Source organism: Balaenoptera acutorostrata, chromosome 12 (assembly GCF_949987535.1).
Source record: "Balaenoptera acutorostrata chromosome 12, mBalAcu1.1, whole genome shotgun sequence".
In the NCBI taxonomy this organism is placed as follows: domain Eukaryota; kingdom Metazoa; phylum Chordata; class Mammalia; order Artiodactyla; family Balaenopteridae; genus Balaenoptera; species Balaenoptera acutorostrata.
The window spans coordinates 7,993,043-8,017,255 of record NC_080075.1 but is presented as its reverse complement, the minus strand read 5'-3'; the positions used below and the strand labels follow the sequence as shown (position 1 = coordinate 8,017,255).

The window sequence follows — 24,213 nt, the reverse complement described above, 5'->3', positions numbered from 1 at the left end:
TTGATATGCTTTAAAAAAATCTTTTATTGAATAACACCTTAAGATAGCCACACTTCATCCACACACATCAGCAGATATTTTCTTTCAAATATTTCTATTCTTAGTATATACAGGATTTATAATTTCTCCTTGCTGACTTTATATTAATTATGAATTTTTACTGTCTACTCTTAATAGGTGACTGAAAGACATGCAGAGAGAGTCAGAGTTGAGTCCAACAGAGAGACAAGGGGCACGTGGAAAGGGTTGAGAGCAGGAGGCAAAGTGATTAACCCTGATCAGGCGCTGTGGATGCTGGAGGAGAGAAGGGCTGCTTTGCTTTGTTTTGCCTTTTTAAGTTTGACGAAGGTAAGGGCATGGCCACCCAATGTGTTCACCCTGAGTCGCAGGACTGCCATCAGTGCTGTTCAATACTTCTTCTGATTTCAAGAGGCTCACTTTGTCCAGTCCCTCAAGACTTCTCCCTTATCTTAAAGGAGTCTGGGAAATGTGTTAACACACAGTTCTTGACTTCATATAAACTCTGACTCCACACATCTGCTCTTACAAGTAAAGAGTGTGGGAGTTCTGGCCACTGTACATTAAGAATGCATACTCACAGGGGCTTCCCTGGTGGCACAGTGGTTGAGAATCTGCCTGCCAATGCAGGGGACATGGGTTCGAGCCCTCGTCTGGGAGGATCCCACATGCCACGGAGCAAGTGGGCCCGTGAGCCAGAACTACTGAGCCTGCGCGTCTGGAGCCTGTGCTCCGCAACAAGAGAGTCCGCGATAGTGAGAGGCCTGCGCACCGCAATGAAGAGTGGCCCCCACTCGCCGCAACTAGAGAAAGGCCTCGCACAGAAACGAAGACCCAACACAGCCAAAACTAAATTTATAAAAAAAAAAGAATGCATACTCACAAAAATTATCTGCAACTATTAATCTGCTAAATGAACATAAATTAAAGAACAAAATACATTTAAAAAGTTTAATTCATCTGGCCATCTACTTAAAAGCCTCATTTATTTAAGATCTACCAGGTACCTGTTGCAAAAGGCCAATATGAAAATCTTTATCGATAGTTTAATGAGGGTAAACCAGTATGAAACAAAATCATTTTTTAAAAAAAGTTTTAAAGGTCCTTCCCCCATTCCAAAGTAAAACAGCTATCCCAGACAAATGTTTAAAGTTTTGAAAAGTGAAAGGAATGAAGGACTGAAGATATAAATTTCATCAAATTTCAAAGAATATAATTTGACCTATGTACAGCAAACTCCTATTGGTCCAGGATTCAATTAACATCAAGAAAAGGAAAAAAGAAATAAACATATTTCATTTTACACATTCAAAATCTACTTTTGAGAAAATCCCATAACAAACAGTGAACTAGGTAATTTGGACCTACCCTCCCACTGAGGAGGAGGAAAGCCAGACAAAACATAGTTTTAAAAAACTGCCTCAAGACACAGAAGGCCTAGCAAATAATGAAAAATCACTGAGCCAAGATTCAGCAGATGACAGAGGAGACCTGCCACCTCACACCACCTCCCCTAACTGGGAGACCCTTTCCCTCTGAGGCATCTGGCAATTCTCAACGAGTGGCTGAGAACAAACACAGAGCTAAGGCAACAACAGCTAGGGCTCTCTTCCTAGGACAGAACTCTCACACCTGGGCATAGGACCCCAGGATCAGAGTAAACTGGAGGCAGGCCGACCAGAGTATCCTGCCCCAGGTCATCTCAGTCTCCGAAAGCAGATGCAGGTGACCCCAGGCTGCCCCATGAGTGCCCCACGGCACCCGGCAGAAGGAAAGGTGGATCCTCTGAGGATGAGACAACTTCCTAAACTTCATGTATTTCTACAAATGAGTTTGCAAATATAGTATCTGGTACACAAATAAAAATCACCAGGCACACAAAGAAATGATCACATGAACCAACAGGAAAAAAAAAACCCAACAAACAGACCTACAGAGACTCCAGATACAGAATTTAAGGTAGACTTTATATTAATCAAGCTTACCCTGATCAAAGAGGGAAAAGACAAATTTCAGAATATCAGTAAAGAAATGGAAAATATTAGAAGTAACTAAACGGTAACTCTAGAATTGAAAGATACAATATTAGAAATTAAGAACTTAATAGATAAAACCAAATAAAAGCCTAACTGGAATAAGTCAGAAGAAAATGTCCAGATAAAGCACAAAAGGACGGAGAATATGGATGGGAGGAGAAGAGACACAGGGGATACTCAAGAAAGTCTAATTTAAATAAATTGGAGGGAAAAAGGAGAAAAATAGAAGTTATATTTAAAGAAATAATGACTAAAACAGTCTAAAACTGATTAAAGATATCAAGCCACAAATTCAAGAAGCCCAATGAGCCCCAAACAGGAAAAAATAGAATCTATATCTAGACATATAATAGTAAAACTATGAAAAACTGAAGACAGGAAAAAAAAATCTTAAAAGCTGCCATGGGTAGGAAAATCAGAGATTCCATTCAAAATACTCAAAGGAGCAGCAATTAAACAGACAGCTGTCTTTTCAACAGAAACAACAGAGCCAGAAGACAACAGTGCTGAAAGATGATTACTAACTTAGAATTCTAAACCCAGAGAAATATTCAGTCAAGAAAGATGAAATAAAGGCAGTTCCAGGCAAATAAAAAGAGGTTAATGCCACCAGCAAACTTGTCTAAAGGAAATTCTAAAGGATATCCCTTAGATAGAAGGAAAATTCTCTTGGATGAACGATCAAAAACACAGAAAAAAACCCACAACAAGGAAAACAATAAATATCTGGATAAATCAATGTTAAAAACGGACTGAATAAAACTACAATGACAATCAATCTGTTATTGTTTGTAGCATAATACACAGCATACGTGAATCAAAAGATTATGAATAAAAGACTAGGGGTGAGGGACTTATTTCTAATCCAGGCTCTGCCTCTAACTGGCTTCATTAATCTCTGGTAAATCTCCATCACTCTGAGTCTCAATTACTATCTTATCCGGGTCTCTCAGTATCAGACGTTTGGGTAGTTGACTACTAGAGTTCCCCTTGGTGCTCTACACAAGACACACTGAAGAACTATTTTCAGAAACTAAACATAAAAAATGAAAACTACTATATTCACATACTTTAGTAATGTACTTCAATTTCAGAAATTTGATTATGTAACAACTTTGATGTTCTACATGTTTGTTTTATTTATTTATACTTTTTTAAAAAATGTATCCCAGAGAAGATTTAAGGAAGCTTGTCTTATCAAACTCATTTAAATAATCTATATATAGATTAAGGTGGCCTATGACAATGGATTAGGGGTAAAAACCTAACTGTAAAACTGGTCTCCGCTGAATATTAGGAGTAGCAATTAATCGGCCCTGTCATTGTTGGATGAGATCAGTTGCGTAACTTTCTTCTGTCCAACAGCAGATGCTAGGTAGTTCAGTTAGGGTTAGGGCTATAACCCTAACCCCAGACAATGTTCTGAATTACAATGTATCCTCTTGACTAACCCTGCTCACAAAGAAGAGAATGCCCTTTAACAACAAGCCATCCAATTATCAAGCCAGACTTGCAAATAAAAATTGCCTTCTAGTTTTCAGATGAAACTCTTGCAGACTGGGTTCCCAGTCTAGTTCCACAGTGCATGATGGCCTTGAGGAAAGTGATAAATATTTCAGAGACTGTAATTCACAACCTAAAATAACCTACTAACCTCGTCTTATCCAAGCATTACTGTAGAAGCCAATTTCTGGGTTTAAAAAAATTAGTTTAAAAAAATGGATAAAGAATGAATTCATGTATGCAAAAGTACCCTGATTCCTAGCATTTAGGGTAGTCCCTGAATAAACATTAGCTACTATTATACTAATCTACCCTGCTAGGCCACAGAGTGAAAATCAAATGAGACCGCCTATGTGGAAACCCTTTGAAGACTATAAAAATACAAACCTTGTTATTTTAAATAAGCTATCTGTGGTCTACAACACAATAGATTCAGTGACTCAAGACCTGGGCTCTAATGCCAGCCCAACCACGCTGCTTGGCTACATGACCTGGGATGAGTCCAACAGCACCGTGGACTCCTCAGCTATAAAACAAAGTCTGGTTAGTGCTCCTCGGAATCCCACGGGGCCGTGAACTGTAGTCAGGGTGGATGTGCAGGAGGAAACAAGAGTTGGGGGTAAAAACAGCAAGCAGGGACGGTTCCACTCCCTAAACCCACTGCAACTTTAGCAACCCTGCTTTTATAAGTTTCAGATTACTTGGGGTCTGATTAAGATAGTCTTAAAAGAAAAAGCTCAAATTGAAAAAGACTGAGGGACTTCCCAGGCAGTCCAGTGGTTAAGAATCGTTTTGCAATGCAGGGGACGCCGGTTCGATCCCTGGTCAGGGAACTAAGATCCCACATGCTGTGGGGCAACTAGAGAGCCCGTGCAACGCAACTACTGAGCCCACGCGCTCTGGAGCCCGCGCACGGCAACAAAGAGCCTGCGCGCTGCAACTAAAGATGCTGTGTGCTGCAACTAAGACCCGATGCAGCCATAAATTAATTAATTAAAAAAAAAAAAGACTGAAACCAAAACTAAGTCTAAAGACTTCGGCTCTGTTCTGTGTTCCTATATGTGACTCTACAAAATGGGCTGGATATGTCCCAGCCCTTGAAAGGTTCTAAGCTAAACGCACCTATTAGGCCTCAAGTAATGAAATTAGAAAGACACCGCATGAGAGGCATCAGTGCAGTCCCACCCCGCCCCCCATGTCTACACAGAACAGCAGCTGCCAGAGGAGGCAAGTGCAAGGCAAACAGGAGAGCAGCTCTGTGAGCCCAGGGGCCCTGGGTGCCCACAATGCAAAAGATTTCCTGACTCTCTCATGCTCTCCACAGGCATGTTCAAAACACTATGAAGAGTGTCAGGAGGACTTCCCTGGTGGCGCAGTGGTTAGGAATCCTCCTGCCAATGCAGGGGACACGGGTTCGTGCCCCGCTCCGGGAAGATCCCACATGCCGCGGAGCAACTGGGCCTGTGAGGCACAACTACCGAGCCTGCGCATCTGGAGCCTGTGCTCCGCAACAGGAGAGGTCGCGACGGTGAGAGGCCCGCACACCGCGATGAAGAGTGGCCCCCGCTCTCCGCAACTGGAGAAAGCCCTTGCACAGAAACGAAGACCCAACGCAGCCAAAAATAAATAAATAAATAAATAAATTTATTAAAAAAAAAAAAAAAAAAGAGTGTCAGGAAGATCCTGCTTACTAAAAACTATATGGAAATTACTGATGCACACTTTCCCCCAACTCAATTTCATATTTGCTGGCGCGCGCTGTCACCAGTTCACTCTGGACTTCCAATGTGCATCCTAAGAGGCTAGACAAATCCCACTAAAAAGAACTTCATTCTGTCTTCTGTACTATGATTACTGGTGGATTTTAATATCTCCCCACAGAATGATACTAGTCACCAAGAGAAATCATTTTCATGCAAAAATGCTATTTATCTATTTGTTATAGAATTATTAACACTGTAAGGTTCTAAACAGTTCGCCACACACCAGAAAAATTCCCACTACATACACAAAAATGCCCAAATACATATTCGCCAGTGTTAATCTGTTGCTTTCATATTCATAACTCTCAAGTATATTGACTATTAATTCAGTAATGAAACAGAGGCTTTTATTCAGTCTCATTCATCTAGCCGTATGTACATGTATGGGTTTATCTTATCTTCATTTAACAGTTACTTAAGAACTAGTTGCTGACTGTTGGTGGGAATGTAAATTGATACAGCCACTATGGAGAACAGTAATGGAGGTTCCTTAAAAAACTGAAAATAGAACTACCATGTGACCCAGCAATCGCACTCCTGGGCATATACCCTGAGAAAACCATAATTCAAAAAGATACATGCACCCCAATGTTCATTGCAGCTCTATTTACAATAGCCAGGACATGGAAGCAACCTAAGTGTCCATCGACAGATGAATGGATAAAGAAGATGCAGCACATATATACAATGGAATATCACTCAGCCATAAAAAGAAACGAAATTGAATTATTTGTAGTGAGGTGGGTGGACCTAGAGTCTGTCATACAGAGTGAAGTAAGTCAGAAAGAGAAAAACAAATACCGTATGCAAACACTTATATATGGAATCTAAAAAAAAAAAAAGGTTCTGAAGAACCTAGCAGCAGGACAGGAATAAAGACGCAGATGTAGAGAATGGACTTGAGGACACGGGGATGGGGAAGGGGAAGCTGGGACGAAGTGACAGAGTGGCATGGACATATATACACTACCAAATGTAAAATAGATAGCTAGTGGGAAGCAGCCGCATAGCACAGGGAGATCAGCTCGGTGCTTTGTGACCACCTAGAGGGGTGGGATAGGGAGGATGGGAGGGAGACGCAAGAGGGAGGAGATATGGGGATGTATGTATGTGTATAGCTGATCCACTTTGTTATAAAGCAGAAACTAACACACCATTGTAAAGCGATTATACTCCAATAAAGATGTTAAAAAATAAATAAATAAATAAAATGGGCCACACTCTTCAAAATGTTAAAAAAAAAAAAGTAAACAAGAAAAAAAAATTATGAGGAAAACAAAGAAATAGTTGCTGAATGAACTGGAATACAGAAATGAATACACACTGGAAGAACGAATGTGCGTATCATGGTAGCACACTCATCCACGAATGCGACACAAATGCAGAGAAATCAGTGCGCAGCCACGCAGACCATCACCAGGCAAGGCCACAATACAGCAAGTTTACTTGCAGCTCCCACCACATCACTGCTCAACACCTCTTTTTTCCTTCTTCAGGGCCTCCTTCTCTACCTTAGTTAGCTGTCAATTCTCTGCTAACAATTAAGAAACTGCTTACTAACTGGCTTAAGGTATGACCCATCCCAGGGACCTGTGTATTTAAAAGGACTTCTCTAGGACCATTCAATGGGGGAAAGCACCGTCTTTTTGACAAATGAAGTTGGGAAAACTGGATATCCACAGGCAAAAGAATAAAGTTGGACCCTTATCGTACACCATATACAAAAATTAACTGAAAACAGATCAAAGACCTAAATGTAAGACCTAAAACTATGAAGCTCTTAGAAGAAAACACAGGAGAAAGCTTCATGACATTGGATTTGGCAATGATTTCTTGGATGACACCAAAGCACAGGCAACAAAAGAAAAAAATAAATTGGACTATACCAAAATTTTAAAATGTGCATCAAGAAGGCACAAGCAACTGAGCAAAAGGCAACTCACAGAATGAGAGAAAATATTTTAAAACATCTACCTGAAAAGGGACTAATATCCAGAATATATAAAGAAGTGCTACAGCTTAACAATAAAAAATGTACTGATTAAAAAATGGACAAAAAATTTAAATAGACATCTCTTTAAAGAAAATATATAAACGGCTATTAAGCATATGAAAAGATGCTTAACATCACTAACCATCAGAGAAATGCAAATTGAAACCACAATGAGATACCATCTCATACCCATTAGGATGGCTACAATCAAAAAAAAAAAAAAACAGAAAATAAGTGTTAACGTGCATGTGAAAAAACTGGAACTCTTGTGCACTGTTGGTGGGAATGTAAAATGGTGTAGCCATTATGGAAAATGCTATGGTGGTTCCTCAAAAAATTAGAAATAGCACTGCCATATGATCCAGCAATTTCACTTCTGGGTACATACCCAAAAGGCTTGAAAGCAAGGTCTCAAGATATTTGTACACCCATGTTCACAGCAGCATTATTCTCAAATGCCAAAAGATAGAAGCAACCCAAGTGTCCACTGATGGATGAATGGATAGACAAAGTGTGGTATATACTTAAAGTGGAACATTATTCAGCCTTAAAAAGGAAGGTAGTATTAAAAAAATAAATAAAATAAAATTCAAAAATTCAAAAAAAAAAAAAAAAGGAAGGTAATTCCAACAAATGCTGCAACATGGATGGACCTTGAGGGCATTATGCTAAGTGAAATAAGCCAGTCACAAAAAAAAAATGCCATATTATTCCACCTATACAAGGTATCTAGAGTGGTCAGATTCATAGAGACAGAAAGCAGAATGGTGGCTGTCAGGGGCTGGGAGGACAGGGAGCTACTGTTTAATGGGTACAGTTTCAGTTATGCAAGGTGAAAAGCATTCTGGGAAGACAGATGGTGGGGATGGTTACACAACAATGTGAACGTACTTAATGCCACTGAGTGGCACACTTAAAAATGGTTAAGATGGTAAATTGTATGTTATATGTATTTTACCACAATTAAAACTTTTTAAAATATATTTTTTAAAACAAGCAAAGAAAGTTTAAAAAAAGGACTCTGACACTGGCAACTGGGTTCACAGGGACTGGCCAGTTGCAAGGAAGGGGGTAACCGGGATGTCCACTTAGGACACAAAGCTCAGAAGGAGGCTGTTCTTCTCCAGGACACTTGTATAGCACATCTCGGATTTTTTCCTGGGGAGGGCAGTGGGAGGCCATGCGCAAAACTGATTTACTAGGGCCAAGTATCGTCCTCACGAGTGACTGACAAAGTAAACAAAGTGCTAGGACACAGTCACTGACAAAGTTTAACAAAGCTGCTCCACTGGGCTCTCATCTGTCCTTAAATGCTAAAGGCTTCAACACCAGATAAACAGCTGTTTCGAGGTTTTGTTTTGGTTCAACCTTAGAGACCATCATTGTCTAAGGCTACAGTTCTCAGACCACTGAAGTTATTAGAGCACAATGGAGATTCTTGAATTTCAAAACCCAGGGAAGCAGAACCTTCTTCCAGACCCACCTACATACTAGTCAGGTTTTGACTTTGAAGAGATTTTCACCAAGGTATTAAAAACAACAGTCAGACACCTGTGTAAAGGGCATTATTATGCCTTTGTAACAATCTTTTGTCTTCACCATATACTGGCTTTTAGAAATTCTAAACCGCTCTGACAGTTTATATCGTAATACAGCATGTATTTCATGTATTTAAAATACCTTTGAAAAACATATAAAAATAAAATGTCAAGATATTTAGACCAAATAGTATTCCTAGTCTAATAGAATCCTTAAAAAAAATTTTTTTTTAACCTGGTCTCTTCACCTTCAGTATACTGAAGCATTTTCCTACTATCAATTTTTTTATGCACAGTTAAACAATTCCTGTACTATATAATACCATTTTGATCAACACCAAACAAACACAGACTTCAAAGAACTTTAACCCACCAAATAAAAGGGGCTACAATATACACAGCACTCTCTAAACAACAACTTATATGTGTGGGTACATAAGCCTTTTCTAGAACTGAGTCTGATCTATCTTTTCTTGAGGCATTCTCTATTATCCTCCAAATTTATGATTTGTGTTTATACACTGCTTTGTCGTGTTTTCAGTATTCAGTCTTGCTAAGTGTTCCTTTTCAAAAATAGTTTTTCCTTCTCGATTTATAAAAGCACTGTATGTTTACCGCAGAAAACTGAGAAAATACAGGAAACAGAAAAGGGAAGGGAAATTACCATATTCCCACCTTCTTTTAAAAAATTCACCTGTTGACTGACACTTTACATTTCCTTTTTTTCAGTACTCCTTAAATTTTTAACATTTAAATTTTAAAAATTTCAACACACCACTATATCTTACATTTCCATAGTGCTTTTATTTTTCCAAGGGGTCCTTACATATCCTATTTATCTTGACAACACATCCATGGAGTAGGCAGGCCAAATACTAGCTATTTTGCACACAGGCGCCTTCTAGGGTAGAAGAGCTAAGATAAAATATCTGATAAGGCAGCACGGCCGGTTTGTGGTACAAAATCACACTTATCTTGTACAAACCTATGTCTCCAAATCTTCAGTGGAGAAACGAACAATGCTATCAGTATAATAAACTTCTGAAAAGAACACTCCTACTGAATTGAACTAGCCTAATACAATTCAACAAAACAGATGCTTTGACCCTAGCACCTGTCTGGGTCAGAAACAGTAGCTGCCATACATGTGACAGAAGGACTAAGGAGGAAAACAGGTCCAACAAACAGCTTGCATCTAGACCCCAACTGTACATGTCCATATTCATGAGAAGTAGAGACCCAGAGACACTACCAGCTTTAACTGACCTTTTAAGCAGTCAGACCTTAGTTCTTTCATTTGTGTACAGAGGTGGACCTGACAAACTCTAGTCTCTTGCAGTTTTTTAAATGTATGATTCTATATATCTATCCATTTTTTAAAAAGGCTTTTAAGATAAAAGTACACGTATTATGCTACTCTGTCAAAAAAATCAAAGGCTATGCACAGACATGGCTATACAGTAAAGAATTAACCCTGCTCAAAGAGGGGTCTGGCCTTTGCTCTTGGAATGCCCTGCCTGACAAATGTCTGTTTATCTAGGGGCTAAGAGTCACTCCAGATAGTCTAACAACGTGATTTGTGATTTACGGTGGAGGCTTCGGACCATGCACTACCAACCTTCTGAGAGGCTGGAGACGGAAGGTCAACCTCATCTATTTGACCAAACTCCAATAAAAACCCTGGACACTAAGGCTTAGGTGAGCTCCCCTGGTTGGCAATACTTCATGGGCATTGTCAGTTGTCATTAACAGAAGTCACCTCCATCCCAGATTCCTGTGGTGAGGACAACTCAAAGTTCCACACGTGGACCTCTCCTGTGTGCCCCATGCCTTTGGCTGCTTTTAACCTGTAACCTTTCACTGCAATAAATCATAACCACGAGCACAACAGCTTTCAAGAGTTCTGAGTCCTTCTAGTGAATTACTGAACGTGAGGGTGGTCTTGGGGATCCCCAAACTCTGGAGTGGCAGAATGACAACTGTCCCCCAGTGTTCAGTCTCCCTTTCTTTTAGTAAAAGAACACCTCTTCCAACCCCTCTTAGTGGGGAGCAGGGTTGCCAAGAGGTTACATTTTCTCAGCTCCTTTAAATCAGGAGTGGCCACGCGATTAAGTTCTGGCCAATGAGATGCGAGCAGAGTAACATACAAAAATCTGTGCCATCTATCCTTAAAGGAAGTTGTTTACTTTTTTTGGAATGCAGCTGTGAGGTAACTTGGCTTCAACCAAGAAAATAAGGACAGTACCCTAGCAGATGGCTAAGCAAACAGAAGGAACCTGGGCCCCCGAATGACCTAAAACAAGCAGTAGTTCATCAGCTGTGAACCGCCACCCCCATCACAAGGGAGAGAACTACGTCATCACTCTCTGCATCACTGCGCTCTCAAGTCTCTGTCACAGCCTTGTACCCTGGTACCTGATTAGCCTGCACCCTAATGAACGTTAAGTGCATTTCATTGTTTTCATACTATGACTTAGAGACAGTTATTTCAATAAACGACACAGAAATAAAAGGAGAGACAAGCAATAAGATACTTAAGAAAAATGTCTGGATACACAGGCATCCCCCACTTTTCAAAAGCTTACTTCGCACCACTTCGCTCTTACGAAAGACCTACATTAGTACCTGTTTCCGCTAACCAAAAGAAACCCCAAGAAGATTTTCACTTTTACAAAACAAAAAGGGCAAAGCAAAAACAGCATTCAGCCTGTCTTACAGCAGCCTGCTGCAGAGGGAGCGTGCACCCCGGGCACCTTGGTACCGCCCAGTCCTTGCCCGGGAACCTTGCTCAGCATCTCAGCATCAAGCCCCCATGGTTTGGGACTGTGTCACTGTCTGTGAGCATCTGTGCTTTATCTTGGTTTATTCTGTGCATCCGTTAGCTAGATGAGCCCTGCGGTAATGGTTTCTTTGCTTTTGGCCATTTCGGCTTAAGAAAGGTTTCACAGGAACACTCTACTTCCAGGTAGCAGGGGAAACCTGTATTAAAACTGAAAATGCATAACAAACATCTGTAATGTCCCAGTTTGAAGCTGATCTTATTAAAAGCAAATGTTCTATCCCAAACAATTTAATATAACAAATTTCTCTCTTATCCTCTTGGTTATTCATAACAATGAAAATACGCACCCCTCCCCAGCTGCAAATGACTGATCTAACAAAATCAGTCATTTGAAAACAAGCGGAAGGAGGCGTTCTAAAAGAATCACTAATAATTTTCTTCCCTGTAATTATAGATTTCCATAGATGGGAACGAAAATGAAGACACCGTTTTAATAAAGTACAAAGAACCTCCTTCTCTGGCTTTCCAGGGTGCGGCAAGATGAACTGGCTTCCCAACACCATCCCTCACCTTCATGAACTCCTATTGCTCATTAAGTATCTCCACCAGGATGTCCCACGTGCATCTCAAAGTCAGCATGTCCAAAAGTAGGGATCAGGCTACAGAGAAAAAGAAAAGAATATTCTGGAGATGATATGATAAAAAAAGAGTCTACAAGAAGGAGTAAGAAGCCAGTGATCTTCACTAAGGAGAGACAGCACAGTCTCATAGGAAAGCCAAAGGGTTATCTGTAGAAAAGTTCAAGGTTGCAATAAATCAAAGATTCCAAAGGCCACAGCAGAAGTAAACAGGGACAGAACTCAGCTGGAGAATAAAGGAGGTAACATCAAAGAAGAGGGGGCTGTATCCTGAGCAGCGGTTCTCATTCTTGAGCCTTCACCAGTATCACTTAGAGGGCTCGTTAAACTCATTACTGACCAGGGGATTTTTGCAGAATCTAATGCCCGTGGCTGGCAGTTTTTATTTTGGCTGGCCAAAAATTAATTCTGTTATTTCACTAACACTTTGTGGGTTATTACATTCAATAGTTACACCCGACACACCTGTAAAGTCTTCTAACTTTTGTGAAATGTTGTCTTCAATCCACTCTTCTGTGGAAGAAAAGGAGCATTCTCCAGCATCGTGAGCTTCATTTTCACTTTCCGTATCAGCATCAATCACTAAGGTTTTTTGTCTTTTTGTTGCTCTAATATTCACATCGTCTGAATCAGAACTATATTATGAAGAACTATCATCTTCTGAGACATTAGTATATACATTGCTCGGACAATCAGAGAATGTTATCTGCATAAAATTCACTGAAAAATTCTTCTTCACTCAAAATTTTGCAATATGTCATTTTTGAAAATTTTACGTTTATAATATACACAAGGTTGGAACAAAAACCTAAAGGAGCAAAATGTGAATGATAATGACAGTCATAAGTTGTATAATGAACCCTTGATCAATTTTAAGCTCCAACAACTTCGCATGGTGATGTTAATTGCATCATTCTCTAAAAATGTACTGATATGTCTCCGGTCAATAATGTGTTAAAACCGACTGCTGGGCCCCAACTCCAAGTTTCTCATTTTGTAGGTCAGGAGTGGGGCTGGGAATCTGTATTTCTAAAAAGTTCCCAGGTAATGCTGATGCTGCTGGTGTGAGGCACATACTTTGAGAACCACCAATTTTGCCTGTAGGGTACCTAGAGTGGCCACCGAGAACAGAGACCAGGACCGGAGAAGTTCAGAAGTAATGAGACAGAGTATACTATGTAGAAAGAATGCTGTTACAGTGTGCACTAGTAGAAAGAATTTCACAACAGGCGTAAAGGCAACTCCCCAGTTGGTCTGGGAGGGAGATCTCCCCTGTCCTTTGCCTCCCACTCCCTCTCCCCCCAAATCCCAGGTCTGATCTAACAGGTTACTCCATATTCACTGAGTATTTACTGTAGTTTGCAGTTTTCAAGATGAGTAAAGTGTAAACCACAATCCAAAGTTACCTGTTAGAGAAGAAAGATTTGCATAGAACTACAATCAGGAGCCAACATTAGAGGCACTGACAAAACACAACAGACAACACAGAGACAGCAGTAAAGCTCACCTTGGAGAAGAGATCCAAGAAGGCTTCACTGAAAAGGCGGACCTGAGCTGAGGGCAATGAGTAGGATTTGAACGGGCAGAGGGGAGTGAGGGGGGTGAATTCAAGAAGAAGGAAATTCATGAGCAAAAACATAAAAGAGAAAAAGATGTTTAAGGCAACATTCTGGGGCTGACACAGAGACAGTGATAGATGAACTAACAAGGTAGCTGAGGGAATGTAACAGAAGGCCCCGAATATCATACTAAGAAGTTTGAACCCTCCTTTGTGAAAGTCAGGAAAGGAAGTGTGAACCTGTGTATATAAATGATGGGGGATGGGATGGCTGCACACAGGTGGGAAAGGTTCTGGCTCCCGAGCCTCATCTACACCAAGATTTATTAACCTGTCTCGGCAGGAGTCCTCATCTCATGTATTCCATCCACACGATGCATTAGATTTCCAAACTCACAAGGTGAACCGGCATACATGGTGGCATACAACTAAAAACAACTCCTTCTGAGTAACTGCAATTCAAAAAATATGGTCAAACTCACTCTTCTCTAGATCTGCTATCAGTTCCATCTGTCACGAATCTCTTTTCTCACAAATCCTTATGGTAAATGTAACTGCAAGTGAAAATAGAGTAGAATGTTGAAGAAACTGCCACTGCATTACCTTCTGGCCTCTCTTCCCTTGCTTCATGCCAAGAACCCCCTATCATATATTAAAAACAACAACAATAAAAAAAACCCCACTACTTTTTAGGATGCTATGACATTTTAAGGAGATGCTACATTCTTCGACACTTAGAAGTCATCCTTATTTAGCACTCTATGCCTGAATTAATAGACGCTATTTCTGAGAAACATTCAGTGAGCTCCAAGAGAATGTAATAACCTTTAAGTGACAATCAGAAGTAAGATTTTCTACTGGGCATAAACAATATGCAAAAAAACATTAAACTTGAACAGCTAGTAACTTCACCTCAAGATCTAAAATTCAAAGTGGCAACTAAGTTACTACAACATTTTTACAGCTCTAACAACAAATACATTATCAACACCTCCACCTTCATTAAGTTTAGATTTCCTTTCAGTTAACAGTAGTAATAACCTAAGCCTAAAATTACAAGCTCAAAAAGAAACACCAAAATCAAACTTTTTGAGCCAAAATTATTGTGCTTTTAAAAAAAATACCAAAAAGTATGTAGTTTATAACCCTACCTACAACACAATTTATGTAAATAAGATATTTCACTCAAATGAACATCAACCCACGTTTCAAATACTATTATACCGATAAAAAAAAAATGCTATAATTTTCAACAGAAGGCAATCTTTCTACATACATAAATATATTCAAATGCAACCTGCTCTAATTTTTAGTATACTGGAGATCTCCGAGCTACTACTACAGAGGTGTGTTCTAGTTTGAACTGTAACAATTGTGCATCTGTTCTCACCTCTTCAGCTACTGTTCTCTAATGAACAGTGTGGCTGGCCTTTGTCCCTGGTTCCTGGGAGACTCTAAACGCTTGGAATTTCACAACTGATAGGAGTCTCCTTGTTATCCATGGTGGACCCCTAGGACACATCTTTTATTAACAGGTGACTCCCAGTAGGCCCCTCATTTCAAGATGGGGCTAGCCATGCTGGAAAGGCCAACCAAGTGATTAGAGGGTTGGCTTTGAGCCACATGCTATCAGCCTGACCTCCTGGAAAAGGAAGGGGTCTGGAGATGAAATTCGACCTTGTGGCCCATGACTCAATCAATCGTGCCATTGTAATAAAAACCCTGGACCCTGAGGCTTGGGTGAACTTCCCTGGTTGGTAATCATAAACCGATGCAGGAGGATGATGTGTCCTGAGCACACGGAAGCATCATGTTTGGGACCCTCCCAGACCTCTCTTTGCACATCTCTTCCTTTGGCAGGTTCTGGTTTGTATCCCTTATAATAAAATGATAATTCTAAGTACAGCCCATTCCTGAGTTCTGTGAGTCATTCTAACGAATTATCAAATCTGAGGGGGCTGTGGGAACTCCCAATTATGTGGCCAGTTGGTGAGAAGTGCAGGTGGCCTGGAAGCCCTGGCGCCTGCAGCTGGCACCTGAAGTAAGGGGAGTCTGGTGGACTGTGCCCTTAACCTGTGACGTCTGTCCTAACACTGGGTGGTTAATGCCAGAATCACACTGTGCCTATAAAATAGGAGATACTGCCCTACCTCTCCTCTCAGGACTCTATGGCAGCTGAATGAGAAAAAGTCAAGCGAAAGCACTTTTTAAGGCATAAAGCATTAGAAAAAGTAAGGGACTTTTCTGGTTATGCTCTCAAAAACGTTAAAGAAGAAACTGTTAAAATATTTTTTAAATTCAGGATCGTCCAGCTTAAATTTTTAAAAAGGCTTAAAATAGGGACTTTCCTGGTGGCGCAGTGGTTAAGAATCTGCCAATTCAGGGGACATGGGTTTGATCCCTGGTCTCAGAAGATCCCACATGCCTTGGAGTAGTTAAGCCCGCGAGCCACAACTACTGAGCCTGTGTGCCACAACTACTGAAGCCCGCACGCCTAGAGCCCGTGCTCCACAACGAGAAGCCACCGCAACGAGAAGCCCACGCACCGCAACAAAGAGTAGCCCCGCTCACCACAACTAGAGAAGACTGCGTGCAGTAACGAAGACCCAACGCAGCCAAAAATAAACAAACAAATAAATTTAAAAATTTATATAAAAAAGGCTTAAAATAGCCAGTAAGTCATCTAGAAATACAGCTTATTATAAGATAAAATTGAGAAATTTGATGAAAAGCATTTAAGAGTAAGGAATCTAAATCATAATTTCAATTACGTAACTAAGAGTAGTGCCTAAATGATAAAAACATATTAGCAATCTCAAGTGTAGAAATGATGGAGTTTAGAAAATGTAAAATTCAGCTACTATTTTCTGACTAAACTTCCCAAGAGCTCATTTTAGTCTTGGTTCTGATCAGGCATGATTGAAAGCAATAGACAACATTTTGGTTACTCAGATACTGGGCTCAAGTAAAAACGGTTCACATCACAACCAACTTTTTTGCCCATCCCTAACTAATCTTTTAATTTAAGGATAAAGCCACAAGATCTGATCTTGAAAGATCAGGTCTTTAAAAAGCTTGTCAAACCATCTTATGTGCATAAGACAGTTACTTGCCTACGTGAATGAAAAAGCATAATTTCTAATTACATTACAGAATCGTTTCTATTACTTTAAAGCCAATGATTAAAAAAAAAAAAAACCTCATGACTTTAAATCACAAGTTTACATGAATATATTGCTCAATTCTCTAACCTCTTGAACATAAGATACTAAGCATACACTGGTCTTACCCTGCCGGATGAAGGGGGCAGTTTAGTGTAGCAGAGAAAAAAATGGCTTTAAAGTATTAAAACAAACAAACCCACCCCACAAAACCCTAGATTCTGGTCCTGTTTCTCCTTGATCATCAGATGATTCTCTGGGTCTCATTTTTCCTCCAGGAAAATACAGGGGCATGGCCTACAGAATCTATAGGGTTCATCCTAGCACTGGCATTCTGAATCTACTTAAGTGTTGAGAAGTCAACAACTCATAATTCAGATATTCTTCAAAGTTTTAAAGTGTCACAAGTAGATGTCAAAAATCATTAAAACTTACCATTGTGTAAAAAAGCTGCACACCAATGAGTCCTTCCTTACTTACTAAAAACAAAAATAATAAAGATTGGCTCCATAATCAGCAGAAACACATGTATTTACTTGCTACCTGAAATTTCTTTTAGCCTTAAGCAAATTTAAAGACATTCATGTTTTCCTAAATCTGAGGCATCACATCTATTTTATGCAAAACCTTTTCAAACTAATTACAAAGCTGACCTACCACGACACACATGATGCTGACTTATTTTTAATGATTTAATAAGGAAAAAATGATTTTGCATGTCATCAACCTATTAAAATGTTTCACACTCATAAAAAATACAGACATTTAAGTATAGTACAGATGGTCCCTAACTTATGATGCTTCGATTTACAATTTTTTGGCTTTATGGTGGTGCCAAAGTGATACACGTTCAACAGAAACCACGCTTTGACTTTTGATCTTTTCTGGAGCCAGAGATATCGGTACAGTACTCTCTTGTGATGCTGGGAAGGGGCAGCGCCACAGCTCCCAGTCAGCCATGCGATCCGGAGGAGGAACCACTGATACACTTACAACCATTCTGTTTTTCACTTTCAGTAGAGTATTAAATAAGTTACACGAGACGTTCAACACTTCATTATAAAATAGGCTTTGTCTCACTTGATTTTGCCCAACTATAGGCTAATGTAAGTGTTCTGAGCACGTTTAAGGTAGGCTAGTCTAACCTATGATGTCCAGTAGGTTAGGTGTATTAAATGCATTTTTACTTACAACATTTTTAACTTATGATGGGTTTACTGGAAAGTAATCCCATTGTAAGTTGTGGAAGATCTGTAGTAGTTAGAGCCAAAAAAACAAAAAGAACAAGAAAAAAAAAGAAAAGAAAAAAACAGCCATAAAATGATAAAACTGCCAGTAGTCAAGAAGAACAACACATACAAATAACCTGATGAAACACAACGCAAGTTTCCAAACAGAAACCTTGTTTCTACCTGCCTCATAGCAAAGTGGTTGTGACCTTGGGTTATGGAATCAGGTGGAAGCAGACTGAAATCCTGGCTTCCTTCTCACCTGTGTGACCTGCCCAAGTAGCATCATCTCTCTAAATCTGTTTCTTTAAAACTGTGTCCACCTGACCCGGTGGTTGTGAAGATTAAATGAGACCCTGCACTAAGCAAAGAGCCTGACACACAGTAAATATTAATGATTTAGCAATTATTATTAAACTTTGTAACAAATGTTACACAGAGCACAGTATTTTGATTTTTTTTTTTTTTAGGTTTAAGGCCCAAAGTTTAGGATCCTATTGACTAAAGTTCAGACTGAGAAATGAAATAAAACAATGTTCCTACAAAGAGGCATTTTACTAAGGACAAGTGGACTAAGTAAAAATAACTGGTATTACGCAAGGGCAATCACCACAAGCAGCTTAGTTTCTACGAATACAGTTTGGGGGTGGGGAACCCATAATGGAAGAAGGCAGAAATTGAACACACTAAAGATGGTAAAATATCTTTCCTTTCCCAACTACTACAGGGCTCATACTTCAACTGTATCTCAAGGATTTTCCTGTCTTCAGCCTCCAGCAAGTCCTTTCATCAGCACAATTACATCTCTAGCTGAACTTCAAAGGGAAATATATAAAAGCCACTCCAGTGGGCGGCTGTTGAGATAATCACTCTTAGCATCTTCCACAGATCTAAGAATAAAAAAGCTGACTTACACATTAAGACCAAATACCAGTCACCATTCTTAGCAGTTTATTTTTTAATCCGTTCTAGACATCCACAAAATGTATTTATTTTAAAAAGGAGTTCCATAAATATAACTTTGGTAGCCAGAAAAATTCAGTGAAAGTAATAAAGATAAAATTCAATGCTTGCATTTTTAATCTCACACAAAAACACAAAGTCCTAAGTGAATACTCCAAGCTAATTTCAAGTACTGGTTTTCAAAACTGTGAAATAACCCTGTTCTAAGAACTTTATATACATTAACTCAATCATTTCTTACCATAATCGTATAAAGTAGGTATTATTGTCCCATCTTACAGATGAGCAAACTAAGGCACCAAAAGATATTAACTAGCCCAAGGCCACACAATCAGTAAATGGCAGGAGCCAGGATTCTGACCCTGGCTGTCTGACTCCAGAACTAATGTTTAAATCAACTATACCACTCGTTCACTTAATTCACTTAACAAATTTTATTGAGAACCTACTATGTGCCAAGCACCCTTCTAAGCACCAGAGACAGAGCCATGAACAAGTCAGACAAGGCCTCTGCCCTCCAGTGGGGGAGAGGCTTTGGAACAAACAAGTCTTATGGGAGAAACGGGTAAGTAAGTGAAGAGTGTATCTCTGCCTCGTAATAAATGCTATGAAGAGAAATAAAGCAAAATGAATCAAAAGTGACAGAGAGAGGGGCTGGCTTCTATTGTAGGGATCAGAGAAGAGATCACTCTGACGTGATGACATCTGAGCAAGATAACCACCAGGAGGAAGAGGTGGCCCAGCTAAAAGAACAACAAGCATAACACCCCTGAGAGAAGAACAGTTTGGTTTGTTCGAGAAACGGCAAAAAGTTCTGATTCAATTCTAAGGCTAACAGGAAGCTTTTGGAGGGTTTTCACCAAGAGAGTGACAATATGATTTATGTCTTTAAAAAGATCACTCTGATTGTTATGTGGGGATCAGTCGGGAAGGGAGCGACAGAAATAGGGACACCGGGGAAGGCACTGCTCCAACAGTCTAAGGGAGACATACTTGAACTCAGACTAGGATTCACGTAGTTTATAAGTAGATGAGATACTAAAAGGACAGCATGCAACCTAATTGCCCCTGAAAAAGACTTTTTTAATATTCCTCCTTCCTCATCTCCCATAGATTCTTTTTAATATCCACATTAATGCTTTAGTGGGAGCTGTTATAGGAGGAAAGTAAGATTAAAAGGTATTTCCTTCATTTATAAATGTTCTATTTAATATACTCCAGGATTTATTACAATATGTCACATACACTCATACATTCTTGAGAAGCAGAAAGAGCTTTACTGCTCTTTAGTTTAGGGCTTGTTCATTTATTTGGAGACAAGAAGAGGTACCTATCAGCTCTTGTGATTAGCTTTCTTCTCATGCTTTGTCTCAGCACATCTCAGCTCATTCTAGACTGTGAACTGCAATAAAAAGGTATACCAAAGGTAATTTGTATTTACGGAGCACCATTGCATACCAGGAATTCACTAGATGCCTTACATTTAAGAGCTCATTTAATCCTCAGTTACCCAAGGTAGGAAATATCTTCGTTATACAAATGAGAAAAAAATCAGAGATATTAGTAACTTAAATTGTCCAAGGACACACAGTTAATAATGGGTAGAGCTAGAATTTTAATCTACATCTAACTCTTAAGTTCTTATCTTTCTACTACAGCAGCTATCAAAGAAAGGACTATAAAATATACATTACACGTAGTCTCTCTTATTAGTGACTAGCTTGTTGCTGGTGGGGACGGGTTTCTTTCTCTTACACAGAATCTGAGTTTTGCAGTTGGGGTTGGAGAAAATGGAGTGATCTTACATATTCAAACACATTATTTTGAAAACGTATTTACTACTTGAGGTTTCAAAGAAATTAACCCCAAAAGAGTGATTCCTGCCTTTAAAAAGAAAAACTTAAATACATATTGTTTACCATGAAATAGGAGTAATGTTCTATGACAAGTTTGGCACAGATTCTGCCCACAAAAGACCTGGAGATAGAGAAAAAGAGGATACGGATAAAAAGATAATCATCATAACACATGAGAAGTGGCAAATAAACAGCCTAAGAATTGAATGGAGATCCTTCTAGACCAGGGAAGGATCACTGGAAAAAGAGGGACGCTAGGTGCGCTTCCAAGAGTCTAGGAAGTTCAGGGAGGGAACTACACGCCCGCAGCATCTGCTCCGGCTAAGACAAGGCTACGTGGGAAAGCTGAGATGGAAGTGTGGAAAGCAGGTAAACGGTACCCCACAGGACGGGTTACCGCGAAGTCCACAGGAAGAACCAAGGTTATCCTATGTCCTAACCTAAAGAGGAAATGGCTAATTCTGGAAGACGATAGTGGAGAGGCCGGGGAGACAGACAGAATTAAGAATCGTTACATCAAGTCCTTACCAGTTAGTTACAAGCCCTTTGATGCTATGTGCTAGTCTCGTTATTTTCACTTAAATGATACCATTTCTATGCTGGACGTGACCTGAAAAGATGTAAAAGATAGAAACAGCAGGCTTACACCACCTGCAATTTTTTTTTTTTAAATCAGGGGGGTGGGGGTGGGGTCAACTAATGAGTGATACACTAAGGTATTTCTTTACAAACTGGGTTTCGGTAGAAAGAGCAGGGAAACATATAAGGAAATGCCCCTTTCCGTCTGCACAGGTGCTGAATCATTTTCACAAGGAGTGAAGTGGGAAAGGGGCACTTGCCAGGACAGTTGGGGAAAGGAGCTCTGCCTATCAAGGCAACAGATAAGTAACAAGGAAAAAATAAGTGAGTAAAAATTGCCTTCGGATAGTCCGACACCGATGCCGGGATCCTACGCGGGGCAAGGTTGGGGGGGGGGGGGATGCGAGGTCACGGGGAAGACGCCGCGGCGGGAGGACGGGCGGAGCATCCAGCGCGTGGCCCCGGCCGGCAGCCCGCGCGCACGAATGAATGGCGCGGTCCGAGCGAGGCCGGCGAGGCGTCCGCCGGCGGGGCGCGGCGGGCAGGGCCGCGGGCGGGAGTCGTCGGCGCGGCGCCTCAGCGGGCGGCCGAGAGCGGGCGGCGGGCCGGCCGCGCCATGGCGGAGGGGGAAGGGGAGGTCACGCGTTACATAACCCGGCAGCGGCCGCGCTCCGGGCGCCGCGGGCCGCCCAGGCCGCGAGACCAAGGGCCGCGGGGGCCGGACCGGCGCGCCGCCCCCGCCCCGCCTCAGGCCGCCCGCGCTCGGGCCGCCGCCCGGCGACGCGAGGCCGGTCCCACCCCGCCCCCACCCCCGCCGCTGGCCCGGGGGTCGCTCACCTTCCGCGTTGCCCCAGACCACCATGCCCGGGCACGGCCGCCTCCTCCGGCCTCGCTGGCCCCGCCGCCGCCACACGGTGCCCTCGCCTGGGGCGGGGAGGAGGGCCGGGGAAGGAGTCGCACCGCCGCGCCGCGGTCCACGCTCGCCCCACGCTCGCAGCGGCCGCCCTGAGCGCGCCCAGTGGCTGCTCTGTCCCTCCTCCTCCGACGGGCGCGCGCGCCGCGGCTCCGCCCCGCCCCTCCCCCTCCGGCGGCCGGCGCGCTCCCAGGCTCCTCCCCGCCCTTCCCCGCCCGCGGCGGTCCCGGCCCCGGCTCGCACTCCGCCCCGCGCTGCGCAAGCGCCCGCCTCGCGCCTAGCCTCGGGCGACCCCGAACCACGGGCGCGGCGCCCCTCCCAGGCCCGCCCGCGGGGGTCACCGCCTCCGCGGCACGTGACCGTCTCGCTCGCGGGGGCGGAGAGGAGCGCGGCGCCGGCCCGCCTTCCGCATCGCGCCGCCCGCCCTGCACCCCGAGACCTGCGCGCCTCCCGCGGGGGTTGATGCGCTGTCCTAGTCTCTGCGAGTCGCCGCCCCGCGCTGCACTCCCCAGTCCGGGAGGACACTAGTTCAGGGACTGACCATGCTTAGTAACCCTGGACGATCCGTAAAACACCCAGGTCCCCCGCCACGAGAGGTTGATTTACAGTGACATCTAGTGGAGGAAGGGACACACGTGAACTGACACTTTGCTGTGTCAGGGAGCGACCGGAATCAAGGCCCACAGAGGTTAGTGGGAATGAACGCTGCGCCGCGGGGTTTAAGCGTTGCCAGCTCCCGCTGGGGCGCGAACACCATTCCCTGCGCGATGAGTCCCTCCCTGCATTGCACCTGGATATTCGTAAACCTGCGGCAGGTGTCCCATCCCACATGCAGCACTGGGATAACACGCGAAAGCAATTTGCTACTACTGTAAAAACAAACAAAAAACCATCATTATGTGTGCTTAAATGCAATTTTAATTGAGGGCCTTCTGGCTAAAGACAATTGTTCCGTAAGGACCATTTTCCCCCTCTTAGCAATGTCGGTTTGCCCGGAGATCCCACATCGCTATTATAATAGTCTTTATTGTTGTAATGCACAAACATGAAGCGAACCTCCCTGCAAAGGCTCGACACTTTTCCCCCTTTTTCCCTTACCTGAGAGACTTTAAGAGTTTTCAAGTGCTCAGGAAACAATTAGTACTCTTTTCAAAACTGATTTTGCAGAGCTGAGGCTTGTTTACTGGTAATTCAGAGAATATTCAAATGACTTTGTTTCTTTTTTCGAGCCCCTTCGTTTTTGCCACTTTAGAAACTTCTATAAATGCACTTAAACCTCAGTATTCTTGTCTCTAACCCTACAAAATCACGTTGCATGCTTTTCTGAAACGTCATAATTTAATACAAACGGCGTCATTTCAATAGGCTCACAAACAGTTGCCAGCTGCAACATCAGGGTATCATCTGCTGAGATGCCACAGAAAAACAGTGGCAGCCCCTTATTAATTATGTTTTTTTAATGCATCTCTCTAAATGTCAGTATTCCACTAACATGAAATGGCAAAACTCGATTTTCAAATTGAAGAACGATCTGTGGACTCTACTGGAAAAAATACCGTTGTATTTCAATTTTTTCGCACTCTCTCCTATTTGAGTCAAAGGTTCTTGTTGTTGTTATTGTTGTTTTCTGTATTTTCTCAAGAAAGAAACACAGACGCTGAGCTAACTGACCTTGGCAACACC

General features: G+C 41.8%; 1 protein-coding gene across 5 annotated transcripts in view; it reads right to left on the bottom strand.

Moving 5' to 3' along the window:
- REV1 (REV1 DNA directed polymerase) overlaps positions 1–22,677 on the bottom strand; it is an 83,816-nt gene extending 61,139 nt beyond the window's left edge. For 3 of the 5 annotated variants that reach the window (XM_057558248.1, XM_057558251.1, XM_057558252.1), the window contains exon 1: positions 22,455–22,677. Coding sequence is in view for 1 of the 5 variants with exons in the window: in XM_057558252.1 (XP_057414235.1) it covers positions 22,455–22,479 (25 nt within the window). In the remaining 4 variants the exon portion in view is untranslated. Of the gene's footprint in view, positions 1–12,203; positions 12,293–17,425; positions 17,446–22,454 lie in introns of those variants that run through there. The other 2 variants (XM_057558249.1, XM_057558250.1) reach the window with 2 other exon arrangements.
- Between the last annotated feature and the right edge of the window lie 1,536 nt (positions 22,678–24,213).